This window comes from Podarcis melisellensis (genome assembly GCF_964234715.1).
Source record: "Podarcis melisellensis genome assembly, chromosome: 17".
NCBI lineage: Eukaryota > Metazoa > Chordata > Lepidosauria > Squamata > Lacertidae > Podarcis > Podarcis melisellensis.
The window spans coordinates 35,815,627-35,842,897 of NC_138534.1; the positions used below are offsets into that span (position 1 = coordinate 35,815,627).

General features: G+C 43.1%; 1 protein-coding gene across 3 annotated transcripts in view; it reads left to right on the top strand.

Annotated features, from left to right (window-relative positions):
* The window catches only part of PAX5 (paired box 5), a 217,474-nt gene that overhangs the window by 154,279 nt on the left and 35,924 nt on the right, over positions 1–27,271 (top strand). For all 3 annotated transcript variants that reach the window (XM_081894529.1, XM_081894531.1, XM_081894530.1), the window contains one exon: positions 18,147–18,248. In XM_081894529.1, the coding sequence (XP_081750655.1) occupies positions 18,147–18,248 (102 nt within the window). The remainder of the gene's footprint in view (positions 1–18,146; positions 18,249–27,271) is intronic.

Consider the following 27,271-nt stretch of genomic DNA (forward strand, 5'->3'; position numbering starts at 1 on the left):
TACTGCTGAGCAATGCAAGTGTGCTATATTTTCATATATGGGGATTTCTATTTTTCAGCAAACTTTAAATCAAAGTTTGATCCTTCTCCCCTTTAAAAACCAGGTAATGCATCATTTCTGGTTTGAAACACCATAATTTTGGTTTGAAGAATTTGAAGATGCATTCTTATCTCATCTAAAGGGTCATGAGCACATCTATCCCAGTATAGCCTCTCATCACTAAACATATTGAAATTGCTGCTAGCTTTCAAACTGATCACCTGGTAAGGGAGAGGGGAAGTCTGATCTAGAGGGGGGTGAATCCATAAGCAGACTGGCAGGTATTCAGCTTCCTGCTGCGCTCATGGATCTCTAGATTGGAATGAATACTATGCATGTAATCCCAGGTAGGGATGGATACACAGCCTATGTCTGTTCCATTACAGTTTTACTTGTTCCTCAATCATAGGTCCAAATGAGCACATAAAAAATGTGCATGTAAATTGTTCACACTCTTCCTGTAAAATATGCATTCCTCAATGTATTGAAGTGCTTTTCAATGCATTTTTCCCCAAAACATTTTTTAAAAGTAAAATGTATATTTTTTTGTGCACTTCTGGGGACTGAAACTGCATCAAAAAATCTGCAGATATAGAAAATCCAATTGATAGTCATGTTCTGAACTGCAGGTTTGGGAACATCAAATCATGTTGGTTCACTGTTAAAAGCAGATTGAATTAATTATTTCCCCATTACTACTTCAAGAGGATCCCTCCATCCTGTGAAGCCTCTTTAATGTTTATCTTGGGAGGTACATACAGGGAACCCTGTTTCCATATGAAAGTACCGTACTCACTAGCTGAATTAGAGCTCTGGTTTTTCTTTGAGAAGAAAGATAAATTCATATATTTAAAAGTAAGTCACTAAAACAGATGAATGAAAAAGAGAAATGCAAGTAACAGAAGGAGAAACTACACTGAAAAGGAAGAAAAGATGAGATTGTTTGGCACACTGTACTGGATTAATATGACTGAAGTATTAAGGGCCAGAAGGAGATACAAATCAGGTTTATTGTTTTCCAAAATTAAGTTGGAAATCCAAAGAAGGAATGCTTTATAGAAAGGGGGAAGTGAGATTTTGGCCAAAGCTGAAAGTACTTAAAATCCACTGATTTTAATTTAAAGTAAGACCTTAGAAACAACACACATATATTATAATAGAAAGAATACTATTGCATTTATGTCCTATTTGTAGCTTCTCAAAGGTAACTGGTTGGCTACTGTGGGAAATATGATGCTGGACTAAACTGGTCTTTGGTCTGATCCAACAAAGCTACTATTATGTTTTTAAAAAGGCTTAACTTTGACTAGACAGGGTCCTATGCTTTAAAACATTGTGTAACTGCCCATATACCATAAGGAAACATCAAAAGTCAGGCGCATGAACATATAAAAAAAGAAGAGAATTAAGATTAATTCAGGTTTGTACAAGTAGAAAGCATCAACTTACCCACCATGTATGGTTCTCCACCAGAGACTAAGTAAATCCTGTCTTACTGGAGCTACAACAGCACAAAGATTGCAGATCAGTGTTTCCCAACCAGGGGCCATATAGCTCCCTGGGAGTCCCAGGATATTCCAGGGTGGCCACAGGTGAAAAATGCATAAATGGGGGACCACAGAGGGAAGTGAAGAGGGGGAAATCATTTATTTATTTTGTTTAAAATCCTGATTGGCTGGCTATCCACTTGGCCAATCAAAAGCAGGTAAGGGGGTGGCACACCAAGTCCTAATGCTCCTTTTTGCCATGTGCGTTTTCTTGGAGCTGTATTGGTTTGTTTCCGGTGGGGGAGGGGATTGCTTATGCTCCTATTTTGACCAGTATAGCCCGCGATCCAGAACCCCCACGTCAGGTATGTGTGGTGGTGGGGTGGCAATGGGTAGGGCTAGGGGAGCCAGAGCCGCTTTTTGCTGCCACCAGTTCTGGGCTGGAATACATTATACCAATCCTGCCCCTTGGACTGAACTCTTTTAAAAATACTGAGCATGGTGACTGTTATTCATATTATTAAAAAAACTTCTCAAATCTTGTAAGGCCAAGATGTACAATGGCACCCCCAATCAAAGAAAAATGGGGGGGGGGAGGTGATGACAAGGAAGGATGAATAAGGATGAGAGTAAAAGAAGCTGTATCTGCATTTTGGTTTTCAAAAAGCCCTTCCTTCAGCTGGAGGGATATAGGCATGCTGGAATATAGGTCAGTACAGAGTTCCACATGCCTTTCATCTAGGTTTCCCTGCTGTTGTATATTGACAGTGGAATTCTAACACTGACACTAAGGAGGAAGAAGCTGAGAATAAGTAATTAAGAGGGTAGGCTGGTCGAGATTGGCTAAGAACATACTGCGGTAGGTGGGGCAGTGTCCCATTTGCCCTAATGGATCAGCCTCCATGGCACACCTCAAACATTATATTTCTCTATGTAGTCTCCAATACTAAGGTAGCCATCATTTCTATTTTTATTCATATCTACAACTATGAGATTAATTGTATCTTGTTTATTGATTCATAACTAAATAAGAATATGAGCCACCTCTGCATAAGTGTGCATTCACATACCACGTAAAGTACAGTGGTACCTCGGGTTACATATGCTTCAGATAACATACGCTTCAGGTTACAGACTCCGCTAACCCAGAAATAGTGCTTCAGGTTAAGAACTTTGCTTCAGGATGAGAACAGAAATTGTGCTCTGGCGGCGCAGCAGCAGGAGGAGGCCCCATTAGCTAAAGTGGTGCTTCAGGTTAAAAACGGTTTCAGGTTAAGTACGGACCTCCGGAACGAATTAAGTACTTAACCCAAGGTACCACTGTACATAAAAAGATTGAGGCATCAGACTGAAAGCTGGGATTCATGTTCAGGTCACAATTCTGCATTTCAAGTCTGAAGTGCAGCTCAACCCCTGAAGCTTTTGGGGAATGGGGGAAGCAAGATGCAAATACATTGTACTGTGAAATATAAATGAGGCCTCTTGAACACGAATCTTTACGGTACTTCTGTAGTTTTGTGTTCACTGTGTAGCTTTAAGTAGTTTTACTGGCTCTGATTAGATAGCAGGAGCATGAAGGTTCATCAAACCAGGTTCTTTCAGAATCTGACAACTTTGTGATGGTTGTGAGTTGCACAAAAACTCGCTAGGGATTAATCTGTGACAATCAAAATCATTTTTACGTGTGACCTATTCTAAATCTGAACTCTGATCCCTAGGGAAGAGAGGTTAGTATATTAATCCAATACACTGTTATGTAGTGCCTGATTTTGGCTCTTATTGTGTAATTTTACCAGTAGCCATGAAAAAGAAAACAAATTCCCACATTAACTGGTAAATGCCTATACTAGGGAATGTTTCTTTTTTCAGTATGGTATAATTTAGGAATGAAGCAAAAAGCCTGCGTAAATAAGTAACCGTAGCATGGGTAAGTAAGTGGCTTTACAACCCACCCTACTACCACCTGCACCCCCTCCTCATTTTCTAATGTATCTTTTGCAGTAATTAATTACATCTCTTGTGGATTCCTTTCTTTCATACTGTTGCTGGCAATCAGGTAGATAAAGTGAAAAAAAATGTTGGTGCCCTATGGTATTAAAAGTGAAGGGTTTTCACACTGTCAGGGTAATGAATTCTGCAAGGGTTTGAAGCGCTTGAGTGTGGGGAGACTCTCTCTGTGTCATGTGCCTGGGAGTGACAACCCCCAGTGGTTAATTACTGCCACGGATGAGAGCTGAGCTGGTAGCAAAATGAGATAAGTTCATTATGAGCTAAATTTGAAGTTAATTGGATTCACATTTTCACCCATTAGTATACAAAGATACACCCAGAAAGGCTCTTTTTTTTTGGTGAGAAGACAGTTGTATGTAAGCAAGGCACAGAAAAAGACCCCATTGTCTTAGCTTTTATGTCTTCATACCTATATATTTCTACACACACACACACACACACACACACACACACACACACACACTCCCCAATGGCTTTTTTTAATAAAACCTTTGCTGCAGCCTTCCACTAATTTATAATGTTCAGCTGGAGGTCTATCTGCTCAGAGGCTAGTCCCACTGAGATCAATGGAACTTACTCCCAGGTAAATGTGCATGGGACTGGAGCCTGCTCCTACTGAAGTTAATACAGTTTAAGCAGACAGACTATGTGTACAGGATTGCAGCACACAGGGGAAGACTGGCTAGGTCAGATCAGTGGTCCATGAAGCCTGATATCCAGTTTTGTGATAGTGTTCATTTCAGGATATTTTAGAGGAAATACATACAACAACAGGGTATATAGCTTCCTGATATTTAGCTCAGGGTGCACGAAATGAGCTAAAAATGGAAACATAAGACCTCAGAACTTTGCAGTATTTTCCAAAAATGACAAAACATTTATAGAAACATGTTTTATTCTTTTCTTCAGCTAGAGGCACAATACTTCACATGTTCTTTTCCTGCTGCAGTGATTTTTAGCAGTGATTTAAAACTTTCATCCAGTGCCACAAACACTTTTTAGAATGCAAATTTCTGCCAGGACAAGTCCATATTGTGTTCACCTCCTTGTTTCACATGCCTGCTAACATATATTAGTTATGACATTGCAAACAACACTTAATTTTTTATAGCTTGTTTGCTTATTGTAGAATGTGCAAAAACCTTACTCAGAACAGATTTTCATGAACAGAATTCCACTCATTTCACTGCTGTGTGTCTTGTTCTTCATTTCTCCTAACCTCCTCTACCTTCTGAATATGTACTATGGACAATTGGTGGGGGGACCCTCTGGAAGAGTGGGCATGAGGGGCTATAGGAGGAAGGAAGGTGGAAATCTCCTTCTCTCACAGTTCTCTAATTGTTGTTGGACTCCTCAGGTACCTTCCCACAGAGTTTAAGATTATTTCCTCAGTCATTTTTCTCCTGAAATTCAGAATCTCACAGAAGAAATTAGCTGTACCAAGTGTATGACTGTCAGAAGACAAATTATTGGTGTACAATCTTAGTTCCTTACTATCTTGTGCCTTTCAGTGTGGTTTATTTGATCAATACACTGACTGATTTGTATTATAGAACTTCAAAACATAAATGTTTGTTGATAATTTTCAATGTTACTGAGTTTCTAATTTTTTGCAATATACAGGAAAGGGTTCCAGCAGTCTTTCCCCTGCCTCTGCATATTTGGTGCAATCCACAGAATTTCTGTACAATCATAGCCATCTCTTAAACATTTTCCTTAATATGCTACTATGTGGCATGCTGTTATTTAAGACTGACTTGTGGGTAAAAGCTACAAGAACATCAAATCCAGGAATGAGAAACCAATGTCTTGTATGTCGGATGCAGTGTCTGGGTGGAAATCGTCAAAATCCGGATGTATGGCAACAACTTTTGTGTCTGGATTTTCACTTTTTGAAATCTGGCAACCCTAGCATTTGGTCATTGTGATATTCATTGCTATTATTTTTAATGACATGTCAGTTAAATGGTATATAAATATTAATTTATTTAATATGACTTTTAAGATACCATTTAAAAGGAAAGTTCTTATAATAAATCCTTGTTGCTATTATTATTGTTGGCATTATAAGGCAGTATGACCTTTGCAGCAAGTTATTTCATGTAGCCAGTGGCATCAGACAATGGAGACAGTGGATTGTTTTAGCTGCAGTCATATAGTACCTAGGTATTAGGTTTCATTAGGACTGAAATGGGATATAATCCACCAAAGTTTGTCAAGATACATTAGAATGAATAGGAATTGCATAAGAACACAACTGGCACAAAACACCCAGAAGGGCACAGTGCTGTTTTTGTGTGAACATTTTCTATGGCTCTCATATAAATGTGCAGAAATGCTTAGGAACCTTCCTTTTATCATTAAAGAGAGTAAAGTAACAGTTGTAATAACATATTTGCGCTTTCACAGAAGGTGGAAAGCAGTTGATTATCAGCAAAATATAAACTGCCATTTGTCAGCTAATCAATTATCTGGAGGGCTCAGTGCTAACAGTAGACAATACTCCTGTTACGGATAGACAAGAGTGAGCTGTATATGTTCCCTCTGTCACTGACAATGACATACAGTCAGCCCTGTTTGAGCTGACATAAGGTCATCTTTTCCTTCCCAGTGAGACTGGGCAGCTCTAAGAACTGTCGGCTGGCATTTTTAAACTATGATATTACAAACTCCACTGGCTCCTGTGATCTGTTTTACATTCCTTTGTTACCGAGTTCCTTGAGCTTGTGGAGATTGAGTCAATGAATTTCCTGATTCCTATACCCTGTCCTTTCTTCTCTTTTCTGATTTAATTTTGATGAACAATAAAGGCCAACATTTTTAGCAAACTGTTGGTTCACCTCCCAGTTCTCAGCCAATTAGGGGCTGCTAATAGGTAATAATTCAGCAATTGATTTTTATCCCTCCCACCCAGTTTAATGGGACATCTCAGGACCGTGCCATGTTCAGTGTATTTGACTTCTGAATGAATCCTATATTTTAAGCGATAGAGAAAGTATAAGCTTGCAACTAATTTGGCTGCTGCTTCTACTAGTGCACTGTAGTTATTTAGCACCTATAGTGTGTAGAGCATTGTTCATAACATAGAAGCTACATGGTTCTTGTCTGGACAGCTAGCACATCACACATAATATCAGGGTTCAATGGCATTCTTCTTAAGGTGGATTTACATATTTGATTACAATATGAGACTGGTTTTCTATAGCTTGGGTTGCTTTTTAAATATGTGTAGGCATTAACCCCTCAGTGACAGAAAAGTCTCCCTGTGAAAAACAAATAATCACACAAGTGGGTGGTTAGCGGGACACTAATGGGTTTCTTATAAGGGACGCGGGTGGCGCTGTGGGTAAAACCTCAGCACCTAGGACTTGCCGATCGCATGGTCGGCGGTTCGAATCCCCGCGGCGGGGTGAGCTCCCGTTGTTCGGTCCCAGCTCCTGCCCACCTAGCAGTTCGAAAGCACCCTTAAGTGCAAGTAGATAAATAGGTACCGCTTTCTAGCGGGAAGGTAAACGGCGTTTCCGTGTGCTGTGCTGGTGCCGGTTCGCCAGAGCAGCTTCTTCACGCTGGCCACGTGACCCGGAAGTGTCTGCGGACAGCGCTGGCTCCTGGCCTCTTAAGTGAGATGAGCGCACAACCCTAGAGTCGGACACGACTGGCCCGTACGGGCAGGGGTACCTTTACCTTTAATGGGTTTCTTAAGGACAACAGCTTACTAAAATACAACAAAAATAAGAACCCCAAAAGGGAACTGAAAGTAAAATAAAAAAGGGGGGCAGACAAGAGAGTGTGTTTGTTCCCCCAATATTTGTTGGGAGAGGGCCAGGCCCCCACGATGCTAAGGGGACAGAGGAGGCCAAGTGTGGGGCGGCTTCAGTGGCTGGCTCCTCTTGAGCGTGAGAGAGGAGGAGCCACTGGCCACTGAAGCCGTGCCATGCTGGGCTCCTCACTCAGCCTTCTCCCAATGACGCAGCATCGTGTGCATGATGTCACATGTGCACAATGTGCACTGGGCCCCCTCAATCTTGGGCCCAAGTTGGCGCCTCTGCATTGGACTTTTAAATATCTCTTTCCTCTATCCCACTGCTTTTTATGCCTACTTCTTGCGGCTTATCACATATTTCTTTATTATGATTCATTGGGGTATATTACTTGTACATACAGTATTTTTGCAAAATATTACATTTATAGTTTATGTGTACAATGTTTTACCCACCCAAAACTCTGAGCATAAGAAGGTATATATAGCAGTAGGTACATTCCTATCTAAATTAAATGTCTTAGATGTGGTTTAAGTGAACTGGGTGGCTGCTACCAAGAAAGGGTCTTGTAGGTGGTGGTAGCTAAGTTGTGGAATACCTTCCCCAGGGAGACCTGGAATACCTTTACAAAATGTTACTATATTCTAAACCACCGTTTATGTGTTGTGTAGATTCTGGTTACTTGCTTTTATTCTTCCCTTTGGACATTTATATGCTGCAGATTGTTATCTTAGCATATTGTGTTTTCAGTTGTATTTTATTGCTTGTTGCTGAAGGCTGAGCCTTTGTATCTTCTGTAACCTTGATTAGGGATTCCTCAAGTGAGCCAATAGCCTTGGGTGGCAGATTGACTCAGACTCACCAGTCCTTACTCAAAAGGCCTGAGCTGCCAGGCAGAGGCTCATATTCTTCTCAGAAATATATACTCTGTTTCTGGAATATTCAGAGAATGTGAGGCGTGATTCTTGGGTGAGGTCCCTGTTAGAAGATACAGTCATGAGAGTCTTTGGGCCAGGTTGAGATTTTTCTATTGATTTTAATTCTGTCTTTATTTTGTGAGTAGATCTTTTGAGTCACCAGGCACTACTTGGGTCTCGTAGAACTCTGATTCATTTCAGTGTGGCCTGTGGCAGGATAAATATCCTTTTGGACTGTGCGCCCGATATAAGGAGCTGCCATTTATGCCAAAAATGCAGCAGATGCTTTATAGTACTGAAAACCCAATAGGCACACAGCACAAATCTGATACATTGTTGAGACTGACAACTATTGAATGTATGTATGTATGGCTTTCTCTGCATTGCAACCTCACAAATTATTTATTTCAAATCAAATCCTGCTGACATCATAAGAAGCAATTTGTCGGTGGATAATTCCTGGTAGTGGTTTGATAAGTCGATTAAAGAACAATGACTGTTTGCTATGATCAACAGTGTCCTGAAAAGTAAAACTTAGGTAGAGATAGAAATGTGGCAGTTTGACAACGAACAGGGTTAACTTTGCAGAACCAGCCACGCTTTTGCTACCTCTAAGAAAAGAGAGTTCTGCTACAAGGATGACTTTGTTATCTTCTCTGTGTGCCCTTGCAGTTTGGACTTAAGTTTCCAGCTAGTTCGGAGAAGAGGTGTTCTTGGTAACCCTAAAGTGAATGAAGTTTAAGAGAGGAGGAGTGGGATTTGGGGTAGGTGTGAGCCACTTGTGTCAGGAAAGTATTGGGAAGACAGGGGGGTTGTTGAAGCATCTGTATGACTTTAGGCTTTCAGTCTCTTGCATGTCTTTCATGAAACTTTTCTGAGCAACCATCATTAAAAAATGCAGGGTGGTTTTTTGAGGTGGATGGGGGAAATATGTGTGTGGGGTTGCTAACATTTAATACCTCTCAAGTGTTCAGTTTTAGAAATGTGGAAAAAACTGTAAGATCACTCTCACCTACTCAGACCTTCAAAAAAGACATTCAGTCAAGCCATCATCAACATGGCAGGTAGTTACTAACAGTACATGCCATAGAGGAAGGTCATTGCTGATTGGTTGGCTGATTTAAAGCCTACCCTTGCTGATTGCCTCTGAAACTATAGGTATGCCTGTATAGAATAATTTATTGTCATTATTGTTGTAATACACTGGGAGTGTGAGTATTAGAGTGTGTAGTAGCATAAACATTGCAAAGCAAATATCAGTTCATTGGTTCATTAAAAGTCTATTGAATATAAAGCCTCCTTACACCTGCAGCTTATTTTTTCTGATTTCATTATGTCCAGGTTGTTGCTATACCTTACTCTGATAGCTTTAAAAAACACCAGCCAGTACTTGACCTTTTCCTCCAGTGGAACTGTTTATGGACTATTTTCTCATCTTGCATATGTGTGTGTGTGTGTGTAGCAATACCAAGAATTATTTAAAGCTTTATTGTCTGCAGATTAATGCCCAGTTCTAAATACTCAAGAAAAGCATGTGCTACAGCACTGCTGAGGCTGCATTATTTCAGAATGTAGGTGTGTAATGCCATATTTGAATTTTCAGTTTGCTCCTTTCAAAACTCCTTGCATGTAAAACCTACTTTGCCAAAAAGAAGGTTGAACTAGAGCTCAATGTCCTGATACTCTTATCTCCCATGCAAGGCTGGCCTTACCATTAGGCAAAGTGAGACAATTTCAGGCTGGCAGTTCTGGCACTGAAACAGGCAATGCTCCTTTTGACTTTGGAAGTGGTAAAGTTCCAGAATGTTCATACCATGTGCCCTTTCTGAATGAGTAGATTGCTCTCATGGCAAGAAATGTTGCTGAATGTAACTGAGCGGTAATGGTTACGTTATCCTTTTTTTGGCCCCTAAGGATAATAATGTCCAAATATTGCCTTTGATGTTTGTTTGAACTTTTGACAAAGACAAATGTAAGCATTGTGTCAGGGAACTGCCATCCAAAGAACCGGAGGTGCAAAGGCTCATTGAGGTTGAGAGAGAAGTAGCAGCGGAAGAGGGAACCAGTAGAGGGCGAGCAAGAACTCCAAGGGAAAGTGAGTCGGAGGGATGGCTCAGAGACGCTTCCAGCGAAAACAGTGGGGAGGTCTCAGGACCTCCTATAGGGACACCCACTCCTCGCCGGAAACTGTCACGCCGAGAGTCCAGAAGACGTGTTTCCGTTAAAGAGCTTTTATGTTGGAAACGATTCCGAAAGCAACCACTTTCGGATTCTACTAGCGATTGACGCAGCCATGCTGGAGGGGCTCCGTCACAGGCAGAGGTTTGAAAACCTGATCAAACTCTGAGGGACTTGCATTTTACGCACAAGCAGCTCATCATCCCATCACAGCAATCCGAAAGTCTCCGAAAGCCAGCTTGTGCAGGAAGAGGCATCATGAGCAACCCAGCCGGAACCGGAGGAGCAGCTGGAGGGGGTCCAAGCCTGGAAGAAAGGTACAGGGCGTTGGAGATCCAGCTGGCGCTGCAAACGGCGAGGCTTGAGGAGAGGAGGGCTCAGGATGCAGAAAAGGGAAAGGAGAAAACCACCCCGCTCGCCAGAAAGGTGCCAGGATTGGTGCAGAAATTCGGGGGGGATCCCAGGAACTATCATGCCTTTAGAACAGAGATGCAATACGCTCTCAACCTGCAGTTTGATGACTTCCCCGACGAGGAATCGCGAGTGGCTTTTGTAATTGGCCATCTCGAATCGGGGGCGAAGGACTGGGTTAGACCCCTGATGGCAGCGAATAATGAGATCCTAAAGGACACGAGGAAGTTTTTTCGTGCCATGGACCTGATGTTTTCCAGCGACATTGAGCAGGGGGTGGTGCGAAGGCAGTTAATGGCTTGCCAGCAGGGAAGCCGATCTGTCCGTGAGTACTGGACTGAGTTTACTATGCTGATTCATAAATTGGGGTGGGACCTATCGGCGGAACCCATCCAGATGCTTTTCGAAGAGGGGCTTTCTTCGGCCGTCAAAGATGAACTTTCCCGGGGGCCCAGGGCGGAGTCTATGGATCAGCTAACCAAATCTGCGCTGTCCATAGGAGCGCGCCAGGAGGCGAGGGCTTTGGAAAAGCGGGAAGGGAAAGGAGACCGTTGGAGGGAGCTCCGCATTCCAGACATTCCAGAGCCACCTTTCCCGCCGGCAGAGCCGATGGAAGTTGGAACAGCGCGGGCACGCGCAGTTTCAAATCCCAGTGAAGGGCGGAAGAAGGAGGGAAAGAGCGCCAAGAGATGTTATCTCTGCCAACAGCCAGGGCACTTTGCCAGAGTCTGCCCACAAAGAAAGGAATGGCAAGGGATGGCAGGAGCTGTTGGGGAAAAGGAAGAGGAAAGCAAGGAGCAAGTAAAAGCCAACGCCTGGCTGCCACCGTCGGGGCACAGCAGCCAGGCCAAAGAGCAGTGAAAGTGCCCACGCCGGAACCTCCCAGACCTGCTTTAGTGATAGAGGTGTTACTAGAACTGCCAAATGGACACCCACTAAAGATCAAGGCGCTTTTGGATTCAGGCAGCTCCTGTAATTTCATGAGTAAGGAGTTTGCAGCTGAGCACCAGATACAGACCATCCCTTTAAGTAACCCCTTGCAGGTGACTACGATTGACGGCAGAGAGCTGTTGGGGGGAGAAGTTAGCCAACAGACTGTCCCGATGATAATGAGGGTGGCAAGGCACACCGAACGGATAGCGTTTAATGTGGCCACCTTGGGAGGAGCTCCCATCATTTTGGGGATGAGCTGGCTGGCGCTACACGATCCGCTAGTGGGCTGGCATCAGAGGGTGGTCTCCTTTGGGTCAGCGCATTGCCTAGAACACTGCAAGGAGGGGAAGGTTCCGGGAGGAGCCAGAGTCACCCTAGCCGGGATGGAAGTAATGGACAAAGGGAAGGTGCCCCCGCAATACGCAGATCTGAGCAACGTATTCAGCGAAAGGGAAGCAGACAAACTGCCACCGCATAGACCCTTTGACTGTCAAATCAACCTACTCCCTGGGGCCCAACTCCCAGTGGGCAAGCTGTACGCCATGTCAGACAGGGAGATGCAGGAGCTGAGGGAGTTCATTGACAAAAACCTGAAGCGAGGTTTCATCAGAGAGTCCCGAGCGGTGGGGGGCAGCCCAGTGTTTTTTGTGGACAAAAAAAACACAGATAAGCCGAGACTTGTGTGTGACTTTAGGGCCCTGAATGCAGTGTCGGAACCCCTGGCTTTCCCTATGCCCCGAATTGATGACATTTTGACCAGGGTAAGGAAGGGAAAGATTTTTACAAAGCTGGACCTGCGGGGGGCGTACAATCTGATACGCATAAGGAAGGGGGATGAATGGAAGACCACCATGTTCACCTCTTTGGGAGCCTTTGAATACCTCGTTATGCCCTTCAGTCTACAAGGAGGCTCCGCGTGCTTTCAAGCTTTTATTAACCACGTTCTGGGACCTTTGCTCTACAAGAATTGTGTGGCCTTTTTAGACGACGTGTTGGTGTATTCGGAAGATGAGGAGCAGCATGTGAGGGACGTTCGAGAAGTGTTGGGCAGGCTGCAAGCCAACCAGCTGTGGGTGAAACTGGAGAAGTGCCAGTTTCATACCAAGGAGGTGGAATTCCTGGGGTACCGCTTGTCAGACAAGGGATTGGCCATGGATCCAGGCAAGGTCCAAGCGGTACTGGAATGGAAGACACCGAAGACCAAGAAGGATGTGCAAAGATTCTTGGGGTTTGGGAACTTTTATCGGAAGTTCATCAAGAACTTTGCCCACTTGACGGCGCCCATCACCGACTGCCTCAGCAGCAAGAAGAAATTTGTTTGGACGGCAGAGGCGGAGCGAGCATTTGAAGAACTGAAAAGGGCTTTCGCCTCGGAAGAACAACTTCTGCATGTGGATTTACGAAAACCCATGAGAGTGGAAACCGATGCATCCGACCGGGCGGTAGGGGCGGTACTTCTTCAACCGGGGAGGAGTACGTCGGAGTGGAGACCGTGTGCCTTCTTCTCGCGGAAGCTGAATAAATCCGAGAGGAACTACACGGTGTATGACAGGGAACTACTTGCCATTCACGAAGCGTTCCGGAGGTGGAGACATTTATTAATTGGGGCACAACACAAGGTGCAAGTGTGCACCGACCACAAGAATTTAGAGTATTGGAGAACAGCTCGAGTGCTCAACCAACGACAAGTGAGATGGGCACAGGAATTCTCCAAATTCCACTTTGAAATTTGTTATGTGCCAGGCCCAGAAAACGTCAGGGCGGACGCGCTCTCACGCAAACCAGAGTATTGGGAAGGGGAGGGGGCGATCGAAGAGAGACATGTCATCCCTGAGGACCGCTGGGTGTGTGGGGCGGCGCTGGTGGGGCAACGAGAACTGGTAGAGGAAACGGAAAATGATGAATATGCCCAGGATAAGCTCAGAGGTCTCAGGGGGGAGGGCGAGAGCCCCGGAGGTTTTGAGGAAAGAAATGGGGCATTGTATTACAAAGGGGCACTGTATATACCCGAAGGTGAATTGAGGGGGAGAGTACTCAAGCAGTTGCACGATAGCCCCACGGCGGGACATTTTGGGCAACACAAGACCATGTGGTTGGTTACCAGGGAATTTTGGTGGCCCAAGGTGAGGGAAGATGTAAGGGAGTATGTAAGAGGGTGTGACCAATGTCAGCGAGCCAAAGGGGAAAGAAGGGCGCCGGCAGGGTTATTAGAACCATTACCCACACCAGAACGGCCTTGGGAAGCGGTATCAATAGATTTTATGACGGATCTGCCGAAGTCCAAGGGGAAAACAGCCATCATGGTAGTAGTAGACCTGTTAACTAAGATGTGCCACTTTGTAGCATGCTCACATGCAGTTACAGCGGAAGAAACAGCGAAGTTGTTTGTAGAACACATCTTTAGGTTGCACGGGGCTCCCTTGAGGGTGATCTCAGACCGCGGCAAACAATTTACTTCCAGGTTCTGGAGGAAGCTCATGAGCTTGCTGCACGTGGAAGTCAATTTTTCAACTGCCCGGCACCCTGAAACCAACGGGCAGGCGGAAAGAGCAAATGGCATACTTCAACAATATCTGAGGTGTTATGTCAATGACAGAGAGAACGATTGGGTCGAAAAGTTGGCGCTGGCAGAATTTGCCTACAATAATGCGGAGAATGTGTCCACAGGGATGAGCCCCTTTTTGGCTAATTACGGGTGTCACCCCAGGGCATTTCCAGGGGAAGGAGGGGAGAGATGGAGCGTCCCAGCGGCTGAACATTTTGTAGAAGAGATGGAAGCGATCCATCATCAGCTCCAGCTCAACTTAGAAAGGGCCAAGGCACAATATAAGAAGCAGGCAGACAAGAACAGAAGGGAAGGTGAAACCATAAGGGTGGGGGATCAAGTGTGGCTGTCAACCCAAGGGTTGCCGTTCAAAGGGGGTTGTAAGAAATTAAGGCCCAGAAGATTGGGACCCTTTGAGGTCATTCAGCAGGTCAACCCGGTGGCTTTCAAACTCCGGTTACCCAACCACATGAAATTGCACCCAGTGTTCCACAGGTCGTTACTGTCACCATACAGGGGGGGACGTGAAGGGGAGCACGTCAGGGGACCAGCCTTGGAAGAGAGGGAACGCCGCAACCATGTAGCGGAAATCCTCGATTCCAGGTGGAAGGGAAATCAGGTGGAGTATTTGGTGGCGTGGGAAGGGGAACCGGAGTCAGAAAACACCTGGGTGATTGCAGAGGAAGTCAATGACGAGGTTTTAACAGAAACGTTCCACCAAAGATTCCCGAGGAAACCTCAGCCAGTAGCAAGGTTTAGGAGGGAGTATTTCGGCACCACCGACGAGGAAGAGGAACTGGAAGGGTTCGCGGAGTCGGAGTTGGAAGAGGGAGTGGACTCCGATGACGAAGAGTACCGAGAGACCAGGGACAGCAACAAGTGGAGGGAAGTGTTCGAGACTTCGGAAGATGAGGGAGGTTCTTTCAGGGGTTTTATCTCCTCACCGCCCGTAGGGGAGGAGACGGGAGGGGGTGAAGGGGGCCCTGGAGGGGAGGTGGATGTCAGGGAACTGCCATCCAAAGAACCGGAGGTGCAAAGGCTCATTGAGGTTGAGAGAGAAGTAGCAGCGGAAGAGGGAACCAGTAGAGGGCGAGCAAGAACTCCAAGGGAAAGTGAGTCGGAGGGATGGCTCAGAGACGCTTCCAGCGAAAACAGTGGGGAGGTCTCAGGACCTCCTATAGGGACACCCACTCCTCGCCGGAAACTGTCACGCCGAGAGTCCAGAAGACGTGTTTCCGTTAAAGAGCTTTTATGTTGGAAACGATTCCGAAAGCAACCACTTTCGGATTCTACTAGCGATTGACGCAGCCATGCTGGAGGGGCTCCGTCACAGGCAGAGGTTTGAAAACCTGATCAAACTCTGAGGGACTTGCATTTTACGCACAAGCAGCTCATCATCCCATCACACATTGTAACAGCAGAAGATCTCTGATCTTACTTTCACACAGAAGTAAATCTCCTTCAACACTAGAAATAAGGTTTCAAAACTTTACTTGCAGAACTTGTTTCAAATGTTATAAAATAACAAAGATACATTGTTTTCAGTTTTACAAACGTTCTCCCACTGGTCCCAGTGTGAGCCTCTAAATATATTTTACTAAAAAGTAGCTTTCTAGCTAAAGATCAAAATACTATGTCTCGCTCTTTCTGCTGCATGCATTTTGGCCAACACCCAAAGATCAACAGCTACATGGATTTATTTCTGTGTTTGTGTGATGCAAGCAGCTTCATCTGCATATATAAACACTAGCAAAGGTACTCAGGTAACAGCTTCTCTCACCACTGCCTTGTGATTTAACTTGTGATCCAAACGTAAAACTCAGTCACAAGGTAGGCTACCACAATCCATATGGAAAAATACTGGCTACGTGCCTAAAGTATTCTTTATAGCAACTTGAATATAATGCAACTAAAATACAGCATGCTATGTAACATTTCATAGTTTCATAATTTCAGCAAAGTCTGTGTCAAATTCCTTTTCCTTAGGTTCAATAGGTTTGAAACCTTCCCTTTCCCTCCTTTCTTTTTTGATAATGTTGCTTTCTCAGGTGTTAATCTGAGCCTTGCAAAGTACACAGAGCTGAAGGAGAAAGTAAGAAAGAGTTTTCTTTCAACTTCCACTGTCAGCAATATATACTTTTCACATGGGGGAAGGTAATTACTCTTTCCGCCCCATGATGAAGGGACAGTAAGTAGGACCCTTATTTTAGTTGGGGTGCTCAGAGGTTTCACAGACACCCTAAGAGGTCCTCAAGGACATCATTGCAGCAGTTAGGAGTGTGCTGATGACTCCATGGTTACAAGATCATAATATTTGTGACAGATCCATCCCAGAATAAACAAAACTGCTTATTAGAATCAATGAGTTTCAAGCCCCTGGTTTTTCCATTCACAGATGAGTAATGGATATCCACAGGAGGTGAATGTTGAAATTTCTTTTATTTGACAACATATTTTAGCTGTTCACAATAAATGGTATGTTTTTGGAAATTGGGCATATTTAGGGCATTTCTGTTTCTTTCATCCTTATGTCCTTTAGGGTGAATGATGATAGAATTCTGTTCAGATATATTCAGAACATAATGAATTTGCAGGTTCCGTTCTACATTTCTTGTGCATATTTAAATAGCCCTTCTTATCAGAGAGGTCTTCAGTTTGCGTTCTCTTTTTCAGTCATTAGGGAAAAGACACTGAAAATTTTGCACTCTTGGTAGCTCACCTCATTGTGTTGTTAATCACAAGTCTTAACCAAACCAGAAAAGGGCTTATTTTATCATATGTAGTGGGAATATAAAATTGTAATATACTTTTGTAGTACAGTTTTGCTGAAGTATCAAAAATAAATCATACAAGTCAGCTTGTCATAACCTTTTTTTAGTCAAATAACTTGACTTGAAATAGCCAAAAGGTAGAAAGACTGACACATCAAACTTTGGTGTCAAAGAGTATGGCACTTAGCCTTGTCAGGAAAGTTAATACATTAGTTCAAACCCTCAGAAGAACAGACTGTAGCAGATTTGCTTTTATAACATGGTATCCTTTAATTCAGTATGTCAATGATGGTCTTTCTCAGATGCCACACATTTCACCAGTACTTTTTCAATGAGTTATTGAGATAGCTCTCACATTAGTTGTGTCCTTCATTCAAGCTATGTTATCTTCAGGCAGCCTTTTTCAGTCAACCTGTTTACTGAGCATTCATTCTGAGTTGTCTGCTGGGAGGTTATATGATGTCATCAAAGAATTGTTATCCCATATTTTCCAGTGCATTTCCTTATCCTTACCACTAAGAGAGCTTTTTTCCCTTTTTGAACTGGTTTTGTGCAAGGGTGCAAAATCCATTTAATTTTGCAACCTGAATTTGCTGGTATGCAGATGACAATAGTCTAGAAGTGCTTCTGTTTCTATTTAATAAGAGTATATTTTACCTATACCTTGATTGAAGATTGTTTTATGTTGGGAGGTTTGTTTTGCCTCTTACATTAACTTTTTTTTTAATTCTAGAAAAGGGTCCTCACATCACTCAGAAAAATAAATCTGTTTTCAATCTGTTTGACATGTCAGATCTGCAAAGAAACTTAAGAATAAGCAGGAACAAGTAGAGTTCAAAGCTGGTTTGCTACTAACCTGTTTGCAGTGCTGTTTGCCATTGCTCTCAGTCTCTTACTTTGTGGCAGCTTATAAAGAAAGGGAAATCTTTCTCATTTCTGCCAAAGCTAAGGCTGGGGGGAAAACATCCCACTTTGGTATTCGCAGTACAGTTATGACAAATGCATGGCCTGTGTTCTGAGTGTTAAGGGAAATGTAAAAACATGTCTAGTTGTTGTGAATGCTCACATGGTGATTTGTTGGTTTGATTCTTCAGGTCGTGATTTGGCAAGCACAACCCTCCCTGGATACCCTCCGCACGTCCCCCCTGCTGGACAGGGCAGCTACTCTGCTCCAACGCTGACAGGGATGGTGCCTGGTGAGTTTCCATTTAAAAAAAGAAAGAAAAGAAAGAAACAGTCTTTTAGCAGCAAAGCCAAGTGCTGCCTTTGTGCTCCGCTTTCATACCATTGGCAGGCATAGTAATGGCACTGAATGAAAGAGGAGATGTAAAACAGGCAAATTGAACTACTGCCTTTCTCACAGTCTTTTAATTTCACCTATGCTGCTGTTCTATAGCTCAAGTAAACTGAGTTCAAGCTGGTTTAGGACTACTTGAAGTTAGAGGGAGACTTAAATTCATATGCCTTGGGTTACATAGGACTGTGGACTGGAAAAAGAGAATTTATTCGGTCAAAACATGTAGGAAAAGAAGTGTCTAGCCTTGCTGCATGGCTGTTGGATACACATGATAAAATGTACATAAGGTTAATCTCAGAGTTACCTCACTTCTCTGAATTTTTGTCATGTGAATCATTTTAATTAACTTTGCTATAAGCATTTCTTGCAATTGTGCCAGAGGAATCTCATACTTTGAAATTATGCTGCTTAATATGGGTGCCTGCAAATGATCTCTTCCAAGGCTTTTCACACATGAGATCTTAGCCATTAATGTCTCCAGTGAATCACCTAATGTTCCCTTTTGTTCACCTTTGGTCTTTCTTATATTTGCTTTAAAAGAAGCCAACCATTTCCTGGGCTGTTATTTGATGTAAGAACATCTCAAGCTTGGCTATGATAATTGAAAGTGCCCTCTGCCAGGAGCAGGGCTTTCAAATTTTTCTGACAGTGGGGAAGAGTTGAAAAAGTTTTACTCGGTACTTTGTAACATCAGACTTTAATAATGCATGCATACTGGGCAGTATTTAGTAACATTAGGAAATGGTGAATTATTGCCCATATTTAGAACTGTAGTGAAGTAGTAGAAATATTAAATTTGAGAAAACTGTTACTGTTTACAGAGAAGGACTGGTGGATTTTCTCATACATTTAGAAAAGATACTTCTCTTCCCCCACTGGAAAGCCACATTTTCAATTCACTGGGAAGAAGATTCAGGAATGTTCCATCCTTGACAACTGCATTTTTCTGCCTCTGGCCATTCAGGCAGTCAAAGTTTATTGGTCCAAACACAAGTAATATAAGCAACATCACCTACTCTTCTCCCCATTGCCATGGACTTTTTGTTCAGTGAGCCTATGATGGATTAAATAACTGAGCCCCCCCCCACCAAATTCATTGTTACCAACATAAACCAACCCCTCTATTCTTCCCTAGCTCGAATTAAAAATATAATCTGAAAATCCCAAAGATCTTCTCCGCTATAGTGCTACTTCACACATGCACCTGGCTTTAGGGATGAATGAATCTGTCATGTTCAGAATCTCCTAGTTTCTCATTTTCCCAATCTTAAATCCCGCTCCCACATTCCTGCATCAGCTTCCATTATTTAAAAAAAAGTTTTCAAGAGCATTTGTAAGCATTTTAATGTGCATTCTCCTAATTTTTGCAAGCAATTCCCCTAAGTTGCATTTTGTATACTATTTGCACAAGCGTATAAAATGTATTTTTCTACATGTTATTTGCTTGGTGAACTGCATTGCAAAATTTGGATAAGTGCTGATATTAAAGGATCTCCGAATTTTGGGATGTGTGTGGTTTGAGAATGAATCAGGGAGCCACACGAAAATGTGAATGGAACTGAATCCCCACTGCCTGGCCGGTTACCTAGCTTATGCGAACAGAATGTTGTACCGGCTTCCTGAAATCCTCCTTCACACTCTCAGAATTTGCATATTTTCTTACAATCATTACACACAACATGGACTAATTGGAGAGTATGGTCATTATTCAGGCTGATCCTTTAGACAAATGTTCTGCATACTGGGCAGTCTCTCCCCCCTTTTTTTCTTTTACTAGCAGTCTGTTCCTCTGCCATATTGCAAGCTCCTTTTAAAACTTCTGAGTTTTAAAAATGGTTGGCCCATCCCTCACGATGAGTTGCTATTAAAATGTTAAAAACCAAAGCAAGTATTTGGTGTCAAGTCACATGAATTAGGACCTGCAGTATGGAGTTCTCCTGTTTAAGATTTCAGCCAGCCAGCCAAGCAATTTCTTAAGATATTCCATTTTATTCCTGTCCAGCAACAGCCAGTCACAGTTCTGTATGTAATGGGCATATTCAGCCCTCATTGGATTGTTTTTGGCCCCCTCCCCCATATATATTCATATATTGGTAAAAGTGCATTGGGGGCTGAAGTATTGTCATAAAGGTTGTGTATAAATATGCTACACAAGTGTTACACAAATATGATCGTTCCCCTGTGAGCTGTTCTAGGGTTTGTCCTGACCCTCCCCCAGGGTTGGATTAACTTTAAAGACCCTAAATTGTATCAAACACAGCACAAAGTAACTGTCCTGTCGGTGCAAGGTTTACAGTTGTGCAACACTACTTCTTCCCTTCACCTCCATGCATCCCCTAAATCTGTTCTGGGTTTTCCCCAGCCCTCTAGAGCAGATTTGGGGAGAGGGAAGGGTGTATGTGGAGGGGGGGGGAGCCCTGCTGCACAAGAATAATCATTGCACTGATGGGACAGTTGCTTAATCTCATGCTCTACCAACTGAGCTAGCCGGGCGATGCGACAGTTGCTTAGTACTACATTGGATAGAAAACTATGTTTCTAACAACATACACCTACACAGATAAAGTTCCATGTTTTCTTCTAATAGCAACGTTCTGCTCTACAAAAGTGAAAGTTATCTGCTGGTTTTAAAAAGCTTTCTTGCTCATTTAAACTAGGCTTTGCTAACTAGCATCCCAAATAACTTTTTGATCATCTCTTGTCACTTATTGTTTGGAGGGGCAGTTTCAGAAGGCTCTTATGAATGCATGCAGTCTTTTATGATTTGGCTCTGAAACAGCCGGCAGATCAGCTTTATTACACAGACATCAGTGTTTGTACTCTAACATGACTGAATTATTCTGTCCTGACATTTATACAAGGAGGATTCATTTCACTCACTTCTAGACATACTGATCTCCTGTAATTTTCAGAGCATATGCAAAAAGCGGATACAATAAATCATTTAATAATTAGCCATGAATTATGCCAATGACTAATTAACATGGGGTGCAAGATACAAAGCAAGTAAGGGAGTTTTTGTTTCATGTTTTTTGACATTACCATATAGCTTGATCCTCTTCTGCAAAGTGCTACACTAGGGGTGGCCAACTCTCAAAAGACTGTGATCTGTTCCCAGAGTTAAAAACTGGCATCTACCCCCTTTTTGGGGGTTGAGGTCAAAGGTGTTGAGCTTTTGGGGGGAGCCGAAGTTGTTGATCTTGAGGGGGGGAGCCAGTGATCTACCAGTGATCTACCACAGAAGTCCGGTGATCTACTGGTAGGTCACGATCTACCTGTTGGACATGCCTGTGCTATACTATAGTCTTTTAATTTCTGTAGTATTTGCCAAAGGATATGCTAGGTAATTTGGAAGCAGAATTTGTGATAGGCAGGTCAGAACTGGGAGGCAGCTGATATGGATCCAGGTGTCCCTATAGCTAGCAGATGAAAGGCCAGACTAGGAAAGCACCTAACAGATTTCCCCTCAGGAATGCCTGGACAAATAGCCATCACACTCACCTGAGTTGAGTGGGGGAGGACTAGGGACCAAGCCCCCCAATTTTCAATGAAGGGGCTGCCCCCCAAGTTCCATGGCAGCTGCGCACCCCAGGCCCCCTCAAGCATGGGGGCAAAGTGGCACACCTGATCACATTGAACTGGTGCATAGTATCAGTCACTTACGGCATCATCATGGACAATAGGAAGTGAATTTAAGCCAGTTTGGATAGTTTCTGACCCCATACGATCACCACAGAAAATTTATTCCTCATGGCAATGGTACCTATGGCAAGGATAATGTTTAAAAGTTTATTATTGTGTGCACAGTCCCTTTTTTGTGTAATAACCACATGCCACTACTTCACGCTTCTGGTAGCAGTGGTAAAGGACCCCTGGATGGTTAAGCCCAGTCAAATTCAACTATGGGGTATGGCACTCATCTCCACTTTCAGGTCAAGGGAGCCGTCGTTTGTCCACAGACAGCTTTTCCAGGTCATGCTGCCAGGATGACTAAGCCGTTTCTGGTGCATGGAACACTGTGACAGGTGCCAGAGCTCACAGAAACACCATTTACCTTCCCGTCACAGCAGTACCTATTTATCTACTTGCACTGGTGTGCTTTCAAACTGCTAGGTAACAGTAGTGCTGGTATGCAGCTACTACTCATGTGAAGAACTGGACCATATATGGTTCTTTCAGATGTTGGTCTCCTGAGTGTTGGCATGAGCAAGGCTGTTACCATTCCTGCAGTCTTCCCTTGGGAGAACAATGTCTAAGTTGGCCCTCTGTGGCTTATAATTGGGAAATAATATGAAATGTGGAGCATGATCCAATAAGCAGAGAGGTTATCATGATATACATAAATACTGCATGAACCTGAATTTGTAGATGCCCTCTCAATGGTTACACAGCCCACAGTTCCCAGGCTGGATGTAGATTATCTCATTTAATGTGTCATTACATATGTGCTTCTCAATGTGCATGCACTTGTGGAGATTGTACTATTATTCTCCCATGTATTAAATTCTCACAAATGATTGATGGTGTAGACCTATGGTAGATGGTTACAAACATGCTTTTTGTTTTGGTCTGCTCATTTACCTATTGGGATTTAAAACCAGTTCTAACATGACAGCATTTCCAGTTGTTGTTTTTGCACTCAAGTAGCTAAGATGCTATGCATATATTACTGCTTTGTGGTGTGGTTGCTTTTGCAAAAACATTTCCCAAGGTGAGATCTCATGGTAAATCACTAGGAGTCCTTTAGGGGAAAGAGCTCAGTGGTGGAGCAAATATATGTTTTGCATGCAGAAACTCCCTGATTCCATCCCTGGAATCCTGCCTGAAACCCTGGAGAAGTACTGCTAAATAGTTCTGAGCTAGATGGACCAATGGGTTTGACTCGCTATTAGGCAGCTTCCTCTATTCCTATGCACTTTGAGACTTTTAAAGGAAAAGGAAGATGTTAGTAGGTGGAGCTTTTGGATTTTGGAAAGACAAGCAGAGCTATTAAATGCCTGCCTGTTTGTTTTTAACCAGACTCTGGCAGCAAGCAACAGGAGATGGCTGTCATGCTTTGCTTGTGAGCTTTCTGAGGCCATCTTGCAGGTGACTGTAGGAGACAGGTGGACTCTTGGTTTGATTCAGCATATTCTTGTTAGTAATTTGTAAGACTATTTATCACATGTTCTGCACTTCCACTGGAGCCACATTGTGATGCAGGCAGACAATGTGATTAGTGCTTTTATGAGAGTGTGGGGCATGTGCAGCAGCAACCACTTTGCAGAAGTAACATGAAAACTGTGTTTAAGGCTGGTTGACCCTTAATGGCAGTGACACTTTCACACAGCTTCTTCTTATGCCTTTCCCATAACATGATCAAGAAGGAACAAAAAGGGTCTGGATCAATAATGTCATTTGGTTCCATACAAACATTCATTGGCTATGTAGAAGAGGAGGAGGAGGAGGAGGAGGAGGAGGAGTTTGGACTTGATATCCTGCCTTTCACTCCCCTTAAGGAGTCTCAGAGCGGCTAACATTCTCCTTTCCCTTCCTCTCCCACAACACTCTGTGAGGTGAGTGAGGCTGAGAGACTTCAGAGAAGTGTGACTGGCCCAAGGTCACCCAGCAGCTGCATGTGGAGGAGCGGAGACATGAACCTGGTTAACCAGATTACGAGTCCACCGCTCTTAACTACTACATCACTCTAGCATGTACATATGGGGGGAGGGGATATGACATTTGCACGACCACATTTGTATTTGACCACACCCACGTAATTCCTTCATAAATACTTTTCTGGTGGTTCATCATGGGAAGAAGCTATTGAGCGTGACCTAGTCCTTTTGGCTCCAAATCTGAATTGGTCCTTTATTATCTTCATACAGCGATTAGTTTGTGCACTGGACAGACTGTATACAGATCCAACAAGTCGTTTTGTCCATTCTTGCTTTGTTCCTGCAGCATGCTATATCTTGGGAGATATGGGTTTATCTGTGTGATGTTATTGGTTGGATTAATGTGTGGTGTTATGTCTTAATTTGTTGAGGATTCTTTCTTAAAGCAAGAGGGTAGCTCTAATGTTTCGTTTCTTCAGATCATTTCCAGTTTTTGTATTCTATCATCTATGATTCCTATTTTGACACTGAAACTGTCAAACCATTTCATGGATGGATATGTAAAAGCGTGAGTTCTATTACAGGTTAACAAGGTTTGAGGATGCATTTTTATGGAATCACTGAATATGTCCCACAGAAATGTTCCACATTTTGTATGCTTTTTGTCTTTTACTGTGAACACAGAAGGCAAGAATGGTCAAAGAGATTAATTCAATGAACCATAAAGAACAAAGCAATATATTTGCCTCTGCACATCAGTTATGCTAGTAGTTCAATCAGAATACATAGATGGGATAAGCTGCCTTTAAAACAGAAGATACTGTGTAGAAAGAGGATCCAATGTTACAGACTATTACCATACAGTAAAGCAGTTGTGGATAACCTGTGGCCCTCCAGATGTTGTAGGACTACAGCTCCCATCATCTCTAACCACTGGCCATGCTGGCCGAGGTTGATCTGGAATTGGAATCCAAGCACTAAAGTAAACCAAAGATTGTCAGAGGAAATCTAGTGTTCCCTCAAAGCTTGTCAAGGGTTCAAAAGTGAGAAGACCAGGAATGGCGCACAGTTTGTCCACCATTGTCAGTCTTCCCTTACAATGCACTATAAAAAGTGGTTGGTGGAAACAAGTCAAGGTAAATGCAGCTAAGAACATTAGAGGAGTGGGCTGGATCAGCCCAATGGCCTACCCAGCCCCAGTGGCCAACCAGATGCCTGTGGGAAGGGAGCAAGCTGAACATGAGCACATGTGTTTGGAAACACTGTGGCATCCAACTTTGGGGGTAGAGCATAGTCTTCATGGCTAGTAGCCATTGATAGCTCTCTCCATGAATTAGTTTAATCCTTTTTTGAGGCCATCCAAGTTGGTGGCCATCACTGCCTCCTGCGGAAGTGAGTTTGATAATTTAATTATGTATTGCATATCTAGAAATGCTACCTCTTTGTCATGACTGGAACAAATACATAGTCAGATTACATGAGGGTAGTTGAAGTTTCCTACTACTACAAGATCTCCCTAAGCATTTTGATCAGGGGGACAATAGCACGTCCCCTCCACTAAATTATTCCTGAGCCTGATATCACCACCCACAATGATTCTGTGGCTGGCTCTTTTTGGTTTTCTAGCTTGCTGGACTTAATGCCGTCTTTGACATAAAGAGGAACACCACTGGCAGTATGCCCTTCCTCATCCTTCCTATAGAGTTTATATCCACAGATATTTGCTGCTAAATCAACAACTTAAAAATAAACAAATTTACAATGGCATACACTTTCATAGACTAGAGCCCAATTTAAATGATGCATGAAGTGTAATCCACAATTTGCAAGGACACACACACACACACACACACACACACACACACGGATGTAAACAAGGGAAAATGTAACTGTTTGCTTTACATGGCAATGACATAGAAATAAGTATAGGACTATATCCAGTGGTGCTATTCTGCTTGCACAACAGAGTTCTGCTTGTGCAACAGAAATTCTATACCCCCTCTTCTCTGCTGCAGCTCCCTGTGTACCCTCAAAAATCTCCAGATGGTTGGGATACCCTCTGGAGTGGCGAAGTCCCATTACATGAGAGGAACGCTGCATATGCAGTTTTGGATACAACTCATTTGTCTGTGACAATACAACTACAGTGGTACCTCGAGATGCAAACGGGATCTTTTCCGGAGCCCCGTTCACATCCTGAACAGAACGTAAGACGCAACTGCACATCTGCGCGTGCGTGGGTCGCCGCTCTGCGCATGCACGTGACGTCATTTTGACTGTCTGTGCATGCGCGAGCGGCGAAACCCGGAAGTAACACACTCCGTTACTTATGGGTCACCGCAGAACGCAACCTGAAAATACTTATCCTGAAGAGTATTTATCCCGAGGTATGACTGTAGAGCTTAAATTGTTTCAAAATAAGCAGAGTAATTCTTCACAATAGACCCAAAATTATAGGATTGAACTTATTGAAAAGAGGTGCTGTTTGAGCAACACATGACTAAAATATATTGGGTGCACAAAACTAGTTAGCAACCCGTTTGATACTGGCTAATCCATGGTGGTTTTTTTTTAACCCTGCCTCCTTAATATTAGTGTTTAATTCAATTTTCCTCCTAACCTTCAAGTGTGTTATGCAAACAGCGAGTTAATTTGAACAAATACCTGCCTACACCTGAGGAGAGCTTGCTACAATTCCTAGCCCACCAAGGGTCAGAAATAAAAATATTTACATACGTACATACATGGGCTGGGCATGTCCAGTATGAGGAGGAAACTGTATATTTTACTGTTGCTTTCCAAAGAAATGTGTTACTTCTAAAATGGCAGGAGCAGCAACACTGGATATTGCTCATATAAGATTTTTCTTGTTTTGTGTTGTTAATGCCTTTCATTCAGCAAAGGCTGAGCAGTATCAGTCATTCTCCTTGCTTTTACATGGAGAATCGGATACCTCTGAGTGACTGGTTCAGATCTGCATAGCAAGTGTGCTCTATGTGTACATGCATGCATTCAATTCACTCCTCTCAGGTTGGAAAACAATGTCCTTTGCAATTTCTATCAAAGTACTCATGCATTCTATGCATCGTAATATCACACCATGAAGCCTGCTTTCTCTAGGTGTTACTTTTGATCAAGGAATTTTGTCTGCAGAAATAACATGTTTTTGACTAGTTGTATTTTCAGCATGAAAACTTTCTAAACGTCACCCAAGCTTGCCTTGCCCTGAGGGCTTGTCGTGTTTTATAATTGAATTGGAATAAGCTTATGCTTAAATAATCATGCTTGTTCATTTAAATATTTGTTCTGGTTCTTGTATTGGGAA